Source organism: Catharus ustulatus, chromosome 14 (assembly GCF_009819885.2).
Source record: "Catharus ustulatus isolate bCatUst1 chromosome 14, bCatUst1.pri.v2, whole genome shotgun sequence".
In the NCBI taxonomy this organism is placed as follows: domain Eukaryota; kingdom Metazoa; phylum Chordata; class Aves; order Passeriformes; family Turdidae; genus Catharus; species Catharus ustulatus.
Genome location: NC_046234.1, coordinates 14,097,387 through 14,110,533, shown reverse-complemented (window position 1 = coordinate 14,110,533; position 13,147 = coordinate 14,097,387). Strand labels below are relative to the sequence as shown.

Genomic DNA, 13,147 nt, shown 5'->3' with positions numbered 1-13,147 from the left:
CTTGACAGAAGGCAAAGATTTCCTTCCTTCCCCTCCAGAGTCAAGAAAAGGACATTGTCTGACTCAGCAAGACATGCAATGCCCACTTCTGCTCCCACACCAGAGACAAAAAACACTACCTTAAGGAAATAACAAAAATAGCTGTATTCTCTTCAAACTGTTAATGAAGAACTGTGACTCCTTACCTTCATCCTGCCCCAAGATAAGCCTGTGTGTTTTCAGAAGATTGGTTCTCATTCGAGTTAGCTGGTCTAGAAGACTGCGACGAGGAATATCATAGGCATTTCTGAATGCCTGTGGCTTCAAATCCTAATTTTGTAACAAAAGAAGTAACTTTCAGTTAATTCATCAGTTCTCATGCACCCACTATGAACTGTAATGACATTAACTTTTTAAAAATATTCTTAACTTTAGAGTTTCATAACTGGCTACAAGCAGCTCAGTGAGTGTCTTTCCAACATGACCTTATTCAGCATTAGTGCTTTCAGCTCCATTAAGAGTAAGCACATTAATTCATGGATGAACAACAATAGCTGTCTTTTGCAGAGATTGGCACTTAGAACACAGTAATTTTCATTTACTACCATGGGGTTTTCAAAATCAAGTGCAAAAAAACTGCATTTACCCATCTCTCTCTATGTGTATGCTGTACTCATCACAGTTCAGCAAAGGTACTTCCTTCTACATTAACCCCATAAAAGTTACCCATTTAAAACAGATAAGAATAACTGCTTAATCATGCAAGATCACAGGGCTGTTTACCTTGTTTAAAAGTCCTATCTGGAATCCAGCAAATTCTTTAACATTCATTTCCGACAGTCTCAGAGGAGATTCCCCAGTGATCCCTTGCAGCAGTTGTTTAAAATCCCTACTGTGTACCAAGGAGAGGCCACTGGAGTGATTTTTCACTTTTATTCCAGTTTCTTGTGGAACTTTCTTACCCACTGAACCTATCATCCGTTCCGATTCTATTTTTGTCTAAAATGGAATCATACCGTGAGTTAAAGAATCAGCAGGCATTGCACGTCTCCAATACAAAAAACACACAGTACATTAGCAGAATAAAACTACAAATTTAGTTCCCTACTACCTACCCAGGGATATATTGGATTACATAGATTAGATCTCAAGCATAAAGAAATCCTAATGTGCTAGCATATGGAAAAATATTTAGCCAGTGAATCTAAATTTATGTGTCAGTAGGAGGTCTGTGATTATCCCTCATTTTGCTGCAACTCTGTGACTCTCTTGTGTCCCTGAAGAACCATTTTTAAAGGGAAAGAAAAAACAAAATGGAAGGTAGAATGCCTCAGGTTACAATAAAGTTGCATCTAAAACAATACTATTATTCAGTTCATTTTTGAAGCAACCTATGAACTAAGGTTTGCCCTCTATGTTTGTATCAATATAAGAGAGAAAAGTTGCAAAAGAAATCTGGTTTGTGAGTACATTTCTAAAAACGTATCACATCTCCAATTAGAACAGATTTCTTATCACAGCTACAGAGAATTTTACTGTATTAAGCTCTAAGTGTATTCCAAGTTAAGGTTTTTTTTACCCACTAGCAATACCTCCAAAGAAAAAAAAACAAAAACAAACACCCAACCAACCAAAACCCCAAGACCCACTGTGATTGCAAGCCACTTCCCCCAGATCTCCTCCTCTGCAGAGTTTGCTTCATTATCTGTGGGAAACTGAATTTAAGGACAGCAGGAGCACAGCAGAATTCTGGAATTGCCTGTGCCTATAGAGGAGTTTATAATGCATTCCACACATTCAAACTGTTCCATGTGCTGAGAACGTCTGTGAGAGCCACAGCAGCCATCTCCAGTCAGTCCAACTCCACAGTGCAGATAAATCATATGAATTTGCATATCATTAGATCACCAAAATACCACAGCAAGTTTTATGTCTAGTAGATTCTCAGTGATTCAGAGGCTCTGGGATGTATTTTGTGCATTCTTTAAGGTGGAGGATTTTTTCTTTGTCATTTTAAAGGTTGCACTGCTTCCCCACTACCTTCTAGATATTGAACTGCTGTTTTAAGAGCCCCTCATGCTAAGGAGGAAGAACTTCCAGGCCCTTACACCTGGAATGGAAGTCTTAGTAAAAAGATACATAGGACTATTTCCCACAAGGTCACATTTAACACATAGAAAGACTTTGACCTGAAGGAAACAGGAAGCTCAGAAAGCTTGAACTGTGATTTTACTCCCCATGGACAAGAGCACAATTTTTTTTTTTTTTTTTTTTTTTTTTTTTTTAGAAAATACACATTGCCAAGGGACACATGGTAATAAACATGAGACTGAAATCAAGCCTCTGACTTCAGCTGTGAAGAACAATGGCAAGAGCAGCCATAAAACCAATTAGTGATTATCTTTGGAGTTTAAAGTCTAGCAGATATAAAGATATTTCATTTGCATTCCTCTCCACCACTTACAGAAGGCACAATCACTGGCTGCAGAACCATACTGGATTCATCCATATTTGCAGTGGAAATGCTCACCAATCTTCAATTACAATATATGCTGCACACCCATATGAACTCCCACAGGGATTAACTGCTTTATAATGAGATTACCACAAACTAAATAATCAACGCACTTCTAATTGCAAAGGTTTCATCAATACTACCTGTTGGCTGAGTTTTTTAAGGTAAGAGATAACACTGTAACTAAGTCCACAATCTAAATTATCTGATATCAGATTTGGAGCTCCCATCATCCTTAGGGCTTTCTTTAATGGCTATAAGGAAAACAAAATACACAATAGTAAGAGAATAAGTATTTAAAAAAGAAATTTATAAGCTCAATTATAGGAAGCTAAGGCACATAGAAGAGTGCTCTAGCTTTTCCACTTTTGGCCACTAAAATTCAAGCCTATTCAGATAACATGTGACATGAGTTTGGTGTCTAACTAGCTCACAATGGACATTATGCCACATCACCAAGACACCACACAGCGTGGTGCCACTGGCAATTTCCACTCAAAGGCTCAGGTCCAGAATAGCCGGGATGATGCAAGTCCATATTGAGGTGCATTGTCCAAGCTACACGTAAAAGGTGACACAGTGCCTCCCTCCACCCTTCATTTGGCCCAGGCAGTAGCAGCTTCCCAAGTTCTAGCACTTCACCCACATTAACAAAAATCTAATCTGCATTTTCCTTATCCAGTTACAAAAATAATGCCAAATTTGGCTTCTCTGGATGTTCTGAAGTACTTTTGATCAAAATAATGTAACATTTAATGATTAGAAAACACATTTACTAAACACTATCTTTCAATTTAATTTCTACCAAATTATTAAAATTCTTAAAAATGTTTGCTCTAATCTACATACCTCTGAAAGGCAGAATGTTAACTAGCTAAAATGCCATCATAATTATGTAAAAAAAAATTTACTAGGAAGAGGTATGATGCAAAGGACTCTGGTCACACCAGCCATTATACCCCGGAGGATGAGATGAGAAGAGGAACATACCAGTAAGTAGTAAGGAGGCATTGTTTTTAAGTAGTTGTCAAAAGCCTGTCGCCACTTCAGATTTGGCTTAAGTTTGTGAACCTTAAACAAGTCATCTGCAAGAGGAAAACAACAAAAGAAGGTGTCATTTATACAGTCCCAGAACTTTGTCTGAAATCCTTCGTGCCAGGTTTCCCCCCGTTTTCTCCCCTCACCCATCTCCCAATGGGGCTTCCCCCCAAAACCTGCTCTTAACCTGAGGTGTGAAGGATTGGGAATCCCCAGTCCTAGCTGTAGTAGGCAATCCAGAGCAAGTTCCCATTACAAGCAAACTTAAAAGGTACACCAGACTTAAACACTGCACACAACTACCAGCAGCATGGAAGATCCACCTGTTAAAGAGTTTCACCTCCCTTGCCTCTCTCTTGCACATCAGGGAGTCCCTGTATCTGATTAAATCAAACAACATTAATTTGGTTCAATTTTCATTTTCAAACCAGCTTTCTTCTGTTCAACCTGTATGATGAATTCTGGTCTCCAGTAAAAATATTCTTTGGCATCAAAGGGAAAGAATCAAAAAAGTCCAATCAAGGAATCCTTCTGGTCAGCTTTGCTGGAACTGCTGCCACCAGCAGCAGCTGCACCTGGCACACAAGGGGTTACCTCCAGCCACACCACCTGCCTCATGCCAGTGCAGCAAAGTCTCCCATAGGTATAGACAAGAGACAGAAATCAGCTAAAAACCTGTTGTGCTTTAAAAGAGGGGCAACCAGACGTTTCCTTCCTTTGGGTACTGTTTTAGAAGCACCTTGCTCACTCCAGGTGTGCACCTGGCTGTTTAGGAATGGCTGAGGTGAAGCCTATTTGCTGTGCACACTATGGAACTGTGGTCTCTACACCCAACACAGCATCCTGCAATTTACCATTTGCAATTATGAATTATCCACTGAAATAAAGGTGGTTCTTAGCAGGATAGTAGCATGCTGGCAAACTGAGGCTAACGGAAGGATATGCAGGTCTGGAGAAAGGGATGTCCAAAAATTAACTGCAGGAGACAAAGATGCACAGAAGAGGATGTGCAAAAGACAGATGCAGCAAGGAAATTGGTTTTTTCCACGCTGAGTTTTCAGGAAGACATATTTGGAGAAGAAAATTTGACTTGCATAGTACTCTGCACAAATTGAACAGATGTTATGATACTATTTCCCAAGTTCTCATAGACAAACCACACTCAATTACAGGTATTCTCCAATCTAAATGAATTCCAGATTACATATAAAAACCATACTACAGATGCTACTTCTTCTCTTCCCTGGCCTGAAGAAAGTGGGCTGGAGTTGGAGAGGACAAATTAAAATTCAATTTAAAATCTCAATATACTTCAAGCTTAGCACTATTAATCCAAAAAATCCTAGGACAATATCATGGCATATGGCAAATATAAAATAACATCCATTCTTATCTCACAGACCTATTACCTTTTTGCAGCAAAATGCAAGTTAAACTACACTCTTCTCAAAATTCAACATAAAAACAAAACAAAAAACAACTTAAAAAGCAATATATTCAGTATTATAGTATATCCTAATATTTTGTAAAGAAGTCTATGAGTTGGTTGAGCACAGCTTACCCCTTAAACCCCTATCAGCACCTGATTAATGTCTCACCTGCTGCACTGTGAGGCTGTACCAGTGAGAGCACACAGGCACTGTGACATGGCACAGCCACTCTCAGCTCAGCCAGCTGGGGTCCCAATCCACACCACAGCTCTACTCCCAGACATCAAATGAAAAGGCATCTCCCTGATCTCTGCTATCCTAGGAAAAATTCTCAAACCTATGCAGAGCTTCAGCTTTTTAAAATCAGTGTTTCCCCACAGCACAAACTCACTGCAGGAACTGCCACCCTCTCAAAAGGGTGGTAAACACAGCCCCAAGTTTCAAAGAGAACTTCACCATCAGCATCTTACCTGCCTCTACCTCCAGAGTTTGAGACACACATTGTCAGCAGATTGCAACACAGGCCCTTGAAAGGCACTTTTTCCCTGTGCCCTGGGCTGCACATATGATTTATACAGATAAACTAACAATAATCCAGTTAACTATGTACTTCACAGATTAAAACCCAAACATCTAGAGATAAAAATCAAGAAGTATTGAAAAAAAACCTTACATAATTTAGTTTTTACTACTATCTAATTATTTGCACATACTAATTTCTGTATAGTCCACTTAATGCAGAATTCTTTTTGCTTCTGAACTCCAAGGGAGTTAAAAGCACTATCATTGGGAACATGGTATTAAAAACCATCAGGAATAGGCTGCAAGCTGCAACAACTCAAGGGATCAGATAAAACCACACAGACCTGTTAACTGAAACCTGTATTGTAAAGTCTTTATCCACTTCAGATTAATGTACAAAATAACCAAATTGTGACAAACAGGACAACAATACACACTTTTAACACTCAGTACTATAGAAAGGTGCTGGATGCACCTTTTAAGATCAGTTAACAGTTAAAAAAAGAGCATGAGAGAGAGGAGAGTCAGCAGGTAATTTAAGTAGTTCAGTTGGAGCCTAAATTACAACAGTTCATGCACCACATAACCCAAAGTAAAACTTATTTTTTTAAATCACCACTCACATTAAATTCCACCTGAGCAAGGACACCACCATTCCCTCTTGACTCCTGGAATTCTCCTAATGATGCACTAACAGAGACACTCCTCTATTCTAGGTATTAGATTAATGATTTTACATTCACAGAAAACAGGAAGCTTCCCTGCAAATAAACCCCCTAGCCAAAAATCAGGCACTGCAATGAAAAACAGGATCCATCATTACCCAAGAAAGGCATTGTGTCACTGTTTCCCCACTGATATAAAAGGTATCAAAATGTATTTGGTTGTCCCTCCCAGAGCTACAGCATGCTGCACTCACACTGGTGAGAACATAGCCCTTAGTTTCCAAAATATAAAATCATCACCTGCAGGTTCCCTCACAGAGCCTGCAAAAGCATCAAAGGAAACTGTCCATGCTGCAGTTCTTCACAGGCAGACATTTTCTAAATGCTCATCCTGTTGCATATTTAGACCCACAGAAAAAGGGATTTAACCACCTTCTCAAGGCATTTCCTGCATGGCTGTTTCACTGCAGCTTCTGCTGACACTCCCAGTGAACAGCCACTCCTACTGCCCAGCAGTGCTTGCCCTCCCACCCATGCAGCTCAAAGGAACCAAGGAAACAATTCAGGCAGAAGCATTTAGAAATACACCTCTTATTAACTTAGCTCTCCCTAAAACCCCTCAAATTTCTGCTTCATGAACTTGGATGTTTTTAAACATAACAGCACCTCAAGTACAACAGCTTTGCAACAATCCTTCAAGAGGAAATTTCTATCATCTGCAGGCCAAGCATTCAGCACTGAAGCACATCAGCATCCACCTGTGAAAAGCTCTGCTTTCAGCAGCCTCCCACTGAACACAAAGAACTGCACTCCACCTCCTCAGTTCTGGGAGCAAACCACCACCAAGCTAGGCAGGACTTCTCTCTGGCTTTCTGAAAGCAAACTGGAGCTGCTCATCCCACATTATCCATCACTGCTGGAAACGGACCAGAGACCAGTGTTTCTGTCAGCCAACCAAACACAGAGCATGAGCCCATTAACACACAAGTCCATCAGCTTCACTGTTTCACCAAATTCTATTGATTGGTTCCTTTTCCTTACAAAGCTTCTGAATACAAACTCTGTAAGTCAAAAGACAGGAGAAGCTACAGCATTCCCAAATCCACTCTTGCGAAAACCAAGACATAAAATCACCAAAGCTACAGGATGTGGGACAATTTACCTCCTTCAGCCAGGAATCATTACAATCTGTTTCAGTTTGCTCAAGTATCACTGCCTCATGTCTACCTATCTTACCTGTTTTTAGGGCTGTCTTACACTGTTTTTCAAAAAGAGAAGTAAAACTTTACCTGCTCAGGAATGCAGGAGGAAAACGAAAATGCAAGCAAAAAAAAAATCCTTAAGCATCTTACTATCTGTTTATAAGGTTGAACACATTTGATAATACAGTACAAATATACAGTTGTAAAGTGGTTTTGTCTTTGAAAGTCACTGGAAGGAACAGAGATAGATTATCCATGGTACTGTCCCAACCAGTCCTCCAACACAATATTCTACCAGTAGGGCAGGAGCCACTAGAACCACACTGATGCACCAGTATAGGAGATAGTGGCTGAACGGAGCAGACTTCTGGTCTTGGGAGTTCACACTTCCATTTAAATCTGGGTGAGAGTAACGAAAAATTGGTTTTACACACTCAAATCAGTCCTCTGCTGAACCATCAGTATCCACTATTAGCATGTATGAAGAAAAACACAGTTCCTACCTACCTACAGAGTCACTATTGCTAAAAACATCTACAAATAATTTACCAGGTATGCTGCTTATCATCTCACTCATTTTCCATACTGCTAAGTAGAAAAGGGCCCAGATCTATTTTTGTGTTGAAGGTACATTCCACAGAACCTAATTCTACCATGCCTTAGAGTCCAAGGATAAACCAAGTCCTGGAAGGAGATCTGAAGGTAACACTGTGTGTGTTTGTATGAACAATATGGAATGCATGGGATTCATGTCCTCAAGCAAACATCCACTTTACAGCTCAGGCAATGTGGGAGCTCTGCAGTTTCCTTTGAAGAGCCTTCAGAAACGTAAGAAATGGATTACCAGGTGAGTAAACTGCAGAATAGCATTACACACACTGGAAAATGCCTTTCCTCAAAGAAAAGGAAGAGCTTTACACCCCTGTTTAAAAAAAGGCAGGGGGAAGACAAGAGCTGCCAGGGAAGATACAGCAGAACTGCAAATGTCAACATCAAAATGAACAGGGAAGTTAATTTAGGATCAGTGATAGCTTTTCAGCTAGTGGATCTGCTGCAGTATTTCAGGAACCACAAAGTCACCAAAACTCTCATCCTCCTTGCACACTTTTGGACAATTATCAGGCTACATAGAAAACTATAAAAGACACATTATCAGCAAGCATACGTTTCTTCTTTTCTGGTTATGACCAGGATTATGAAAAAGCATTCCTGAATTGTGTTCTGATTTTTTTTTCCTTTTTAGAAAAGAACAGAAAAATCCTGTGAAAGACAGTAAGATTCAATTCTCTTGGTCACTGTTCTTCTGCATCACTAAACACACACACAAAAACTAGAACAAAAAAGCCTTACAGCATCTGCAACTGAAAGGGTTAGCAGCACCCTGGAAACTCCTGTCTGCCATTACCTTTATGCCAGATCCCTACCAATCATAATTACTGTGGCAGTTGCTCACACAGCACCTCTTCATATCATCTTTTCCTTAGAAAGTAATTTCATTGTGGGAGTAAAAAAACAAAAGCAAAACCTGGTCCTTTGGGCAGGAAAGAAATGCAGACTGTTCCACTGCTCAGTTCCTTCTTACTGCTCTGAACTGCATTAGGGAATTCCCTCTTCCCAACACCCGTGACAAACACTGCATCTCATCTTCCTGTAAAAAATAAGCTGCTACAAGAGCAACTGCAAAACCTGGATACACCACACCCTAAATGAGGGAAAAGAATGGAGGTTGAAGCTTACTCCAGGTTAAGGAAGAGGCTACGTGTCTAGGAGGTGAACAGCATCAAACATGCACTGGAAGCAGGTAGCTCTCCTCCTCTGCTGGAGAGAAAAAAAGGGAGAGGGGGTATGAAAATCCTCTCCTCCCAAAGTACGTTAAAAGAGTTTGCAACATTCTCTACTCTCTGATCTCCATTATTTTATAATGGCTCAAACTAAGGCAGAACACCAACCATTATTGTTTTGCTTTTACTCTGAAGCAGCTGCACTGGCAGCCCAGTGCAGATGTGTTACCTACCTAACAATGGAAGTAAAACAGGGTAGTTGTAAGGCATCACAAAGAGGTTTACACAGGTTAAAGTAGTGCTTGCTTTTAAATACCCAAACGGGTGGCCAAGTTCGCTGTATTTTCCACTGCTACTCACAAATACCTGACAAAGAATGAGAGAGAGAGATCATTGTATTAGAATGAAGAACATGAAGAGTATTAAGCATAAGGCATTTAAAAATTCCAATCAATCTGAATCCAACTGCATTAAGACAGTAAATTATCAAGCACAGACAAATCTGAACACATCAGGATGAGTGTGAACTTACATTCCCCAGTCACAAAACATTTAGTGCACATCCAGCAAGTGTGGAGATGCTCTTCAGAGAGTCATCTTTACTACTTTAGTGAAACTACTATGAAGAGATGCCCTGAAGAGTTTTTGAAATTATTCAAAATTGGTTTGGGCACATCTGTTGAAGGAATGTTCAATAAATAAGCTATTTGAAATCAGGCTTCTGACTCAAAAAAAAAACCAACTAATTTTTACAACGCTGATAAAAAGAAATGCAAAACGTTTTTAAGCATAGAAATTAAACAAAACAAACAACCACTCAAGAAATGTCTTGATTATGCCCAGTGCCAACATTCTGAAAATTGACTTTATTTTTTTAAGTGCACATATATGAGGGTCTTAACCCTGAAAAGCAGTACATGTAAACAAAATTTCAACAAGATAAAAATGGTAGATGTTCTTGACTGAGGCAAGCAAAATAACCCACATCTAAGTCAAAAATAGTTTTCCTAGAAAAAATAAACCTTGCAGCAAATAGCAAGTGGTTTTCTTCTGTTTTTGCAGGGCATAAGGAACTGGGTTTGTTACATGGTTTCTATGACAATGAGCCTATTTCTCTGATTTGTAAGGGTCTGATGTATAGCTGGGAGAAGAAAAGCAGTTTCTGAAAAACAGTAGAGTAATTTTAGTAACTCAGGCAAATAATGTACCTATAAATGTTTAAAGGACATTTCTGAAATCAGGTTTTTTTAAAGTAACTTTAGTTTTTCTTCTGAATATGCATGTCATGTTTTCAACTAAGCTGTAGTATTTATTAGGGATACAGAGACACCTCCAAATTCACCTTTCCAGCTGAAGTATCATATCAAGTAAACTCCTGGTGTACATATTAGGCTAATATTTAAAAGAACACCACCAAGAAGGGAGTCTGATTTTACAGAGGACACAGAAACTTATAAAAAAAATTACAAAAGGAGCCTGTGACAAGGGATTTCAAAAACAGAACTTTGACCTCTTCAAGGCCAATGTAGTCAACAGGATCAACAGCTTCCACTCAATTCCCATCAGCAGCTTCAACCATCTAGTGAAAATGATTTGCAGCTGTTCATTAGGTAACAAGATGGAAACTAGTGCTGGATTTTCCCTGTAAGCAAATGGAAGCCTGCAGAGAATTTCAATTTAGCCAAAAATGGAACCTGGGGGGCATATTTCTCAGCAAAATGAGATGGACCTAGAAAGAGAACTAAATGAGATTACAAGGCCTGTGGAGGGAACACTCAATTCTGACTCCTGACAATTCTCTTAGAAAGGAGGTAAGTGAAACCTTGACATGTTTCTTCTCTTCTGGTGCAGAGTTTGAACCAGACCCCAATTCTCCAGGCTGGCAAAGACTGAAGTACCTCAGATTACATTTCTAGAATCAAATAAAGGACAAGTACCTGCCAGCAGGTATGGGGAGACTTTCGTTCCAAGATGTACTGGGTGAGGGGTGAAGGCTCAAGCTCATACTTGTCAAAAGGAAGCTTGTCTATGACCATGGGCTCACAATCCACACAGGAGAACCTCACCACGGGGTGAGCTGTGCGTGGAGGCTGAAAAGGGGGAAAAGGTATCAGTTTTCACATATTTATGGTACATGAATCAATTCTCTTAAAAACATCCATAAGTGGGTATTTCACCTTCCTATAAGTCTTAAAATACTCAGTTTCCATAATATTCCTTCAAAGAAAATAAAATACAAGCTCCCATAACAGAATATAGATTAACTAAATATTTCTCTAACTGAAAAAAAAAAATGCTCACACATTGATACATTCTTCCCACCAAGACAAAAACATGGTAAATAAGCCACCATTTATCTTTCTATTAGAAGCCTTCACGTCAATCAAGCTACAACAATACAGACAGGCTTAAAAGAAACTTCAACTCTTCTTCCCAGCTTGAAGTTCACAAAAAAACAGATGTGAGATGGCACTCAATTCACAAATAATGCTCTACAAATTTTTTTTTTTCTCCTCTTTTTGTAGGAGGTGGGAGCAAGGGGAATGGACAGACAGCACCTTGTGCACTTGCAAAGTGCAGGAACAGAACATGCCTAACAAAAGAGAGGTGTTTAGAAAGGCTAGTAAGGCATGCCAAATCTATCATTTCAGTAAGAAAAGGAGAAATTAATACTGTTTTCTCCTCATTTTTTGCAGGGAATACTCTTCTGTTTCAGTTTTAACTCTTCCTACTAGTGAAAGAAGAGTCCGCACATAAAGTAATACTAAGGAAAAAAAAACATGGTTGATCTTTCAAAAACAAATCCTACTTTTTCCACATAAATGAATTTTATAAAGCTTTGATTAAAATTTAATAGGCTCACTCTGATTTGTGGCATGTGAAGTAACTTACAGCTCATTTTTATAATCTTTAAAAACCATTCAGCAAATTAACTAACCATATACATGGAAGTGAACTTTCTGGATACAGGAAATGTCACAGGTTACAGTATCCACATTAGATTACATCACTCCATTAAAAACAGTTTTAACCTTTTCAAACAAAGTCACATCATATTATAAATAAAGTAAAAACTACTCTATCCATTATCTATTTTCAGTCCATTCAACTATTAGCATAGAATCCTTTTTTCAGTTCTTATTTTACTTACCAGTGTTGGTGAATTCTGATCAGGCCAAAAAGATTCTGGGATTGGCCAGTGCCCCACAGGAACACCCGTTTTAGGGTTAGGCCGTACATAAATGAGTTTATGACAACTATGCCACGGCTGAGAAGCAAATGAATTGATGGGCCTGGATGAATCAACAAGTCCATCTAAAATTTAAACAAAGCAAAATAACAAACAAAAAGAAAATGAAAAGCTACATGCATGCATTTGTCTGCTAGCAAAATTTCTGTATTAGCAGCCAGTAAGGCATTTCATTACTCTTGTTCCAAAGGCATACAGATCTTTACATCAGAGACTGAAATCACAGGTGTATCACAGAATCATCTGAGAAACAATTACAATATTTGCCCTGATCTCCCTTCTGCTCCTGTGGCACAGCCATTACACAGTGAGTGCAGCAAGGCATACTCACACATTGTGGAAAATATATTTGCTTAAGCTCAGTGTCTGAGCTCCCATAGGCAGCACCAAGCTACTGCTGCTGGTTCTGCTGCACCTGGAAAGGCTGAGAATTGGCATTTTCATTTCTACAGGGCTGCAACGCTCACTGACTGATGCTGCCACTAGAGGAAACAAAGAGGAGCAAAGTTTCTTGGAGAAGTTGGATCCATCTTGCAGGAGGCAGCTTTTGCCACATTTTTAATGACAACAATTCAGAAATAACTTAAACCCCACAGCCTGCTGCAAAGGCCAGAATTCCCTGCCAGTCCACCAGCACAGACACCCCTGCACACTGAGGACAAAGAACTCACTCAGCTGTTCTAGTTTTCAAAGACTGCTCTTCAAAGCAAAAGCACAGCAGAGATCACCCACTTAACCAATCTTCCTTGTTTTATAAAGATTTTA

The 13,147-nt window shown here is 39.3% G+C and overlaps 1 protein-coding gene across 6 annotated transcripts in view; it reads right to left on the bottom strand.

Moving 5' to 3' along the window:
* Positions 1-13,147, bottom strand: part of LOC117002799 (integrator complex subunit 6-like) — a 39,402-nt gene that overhangs the window by 4,900 nt on the left and 21,355 nt on the right. For 3 of the 6 annotated variants that reach the window (XR_004419407.1, XR_004419408.1, XM_033072232.2), the window contains exons 7-13: positions 12,284-12,447; positions 11,070-11,222; positions 9,366-9,498; positions 3,485-3,579; positions 2,638-2,748; positions 763-978; positions 186-309 (exon numbers count right to left, since the gene is read on the bottom strand). Coding sequence is in view for 4 of the 6 variants with exons in the window: in XM_033072232.2 (XP_032928123.1) it covers positions 186-309; positions 763-978; positions 2,638-2,748; positions 3,485-3,579; positions 9,366-9,498; positions 11,070-11,222; positions 12,284-12,447 (996 nt within the window). In the remaining 2 variants the exon portion in view is untranslated. Of the gene's footprint in view, positions 1-185; positions 310-762; positions 979-2,637; positions 2,749-3,484; positions 3,580-9,088; positions 9,170-9,365; positions 9,499-11,069; positions 11,223-12,283; positions 12,448-13,147 lie in introns of those variants that run through there. The other 3 variants (XM_033072233.2, XM_033072234.2, XM_033072235.2) reach the window with 3 other exon arrangements.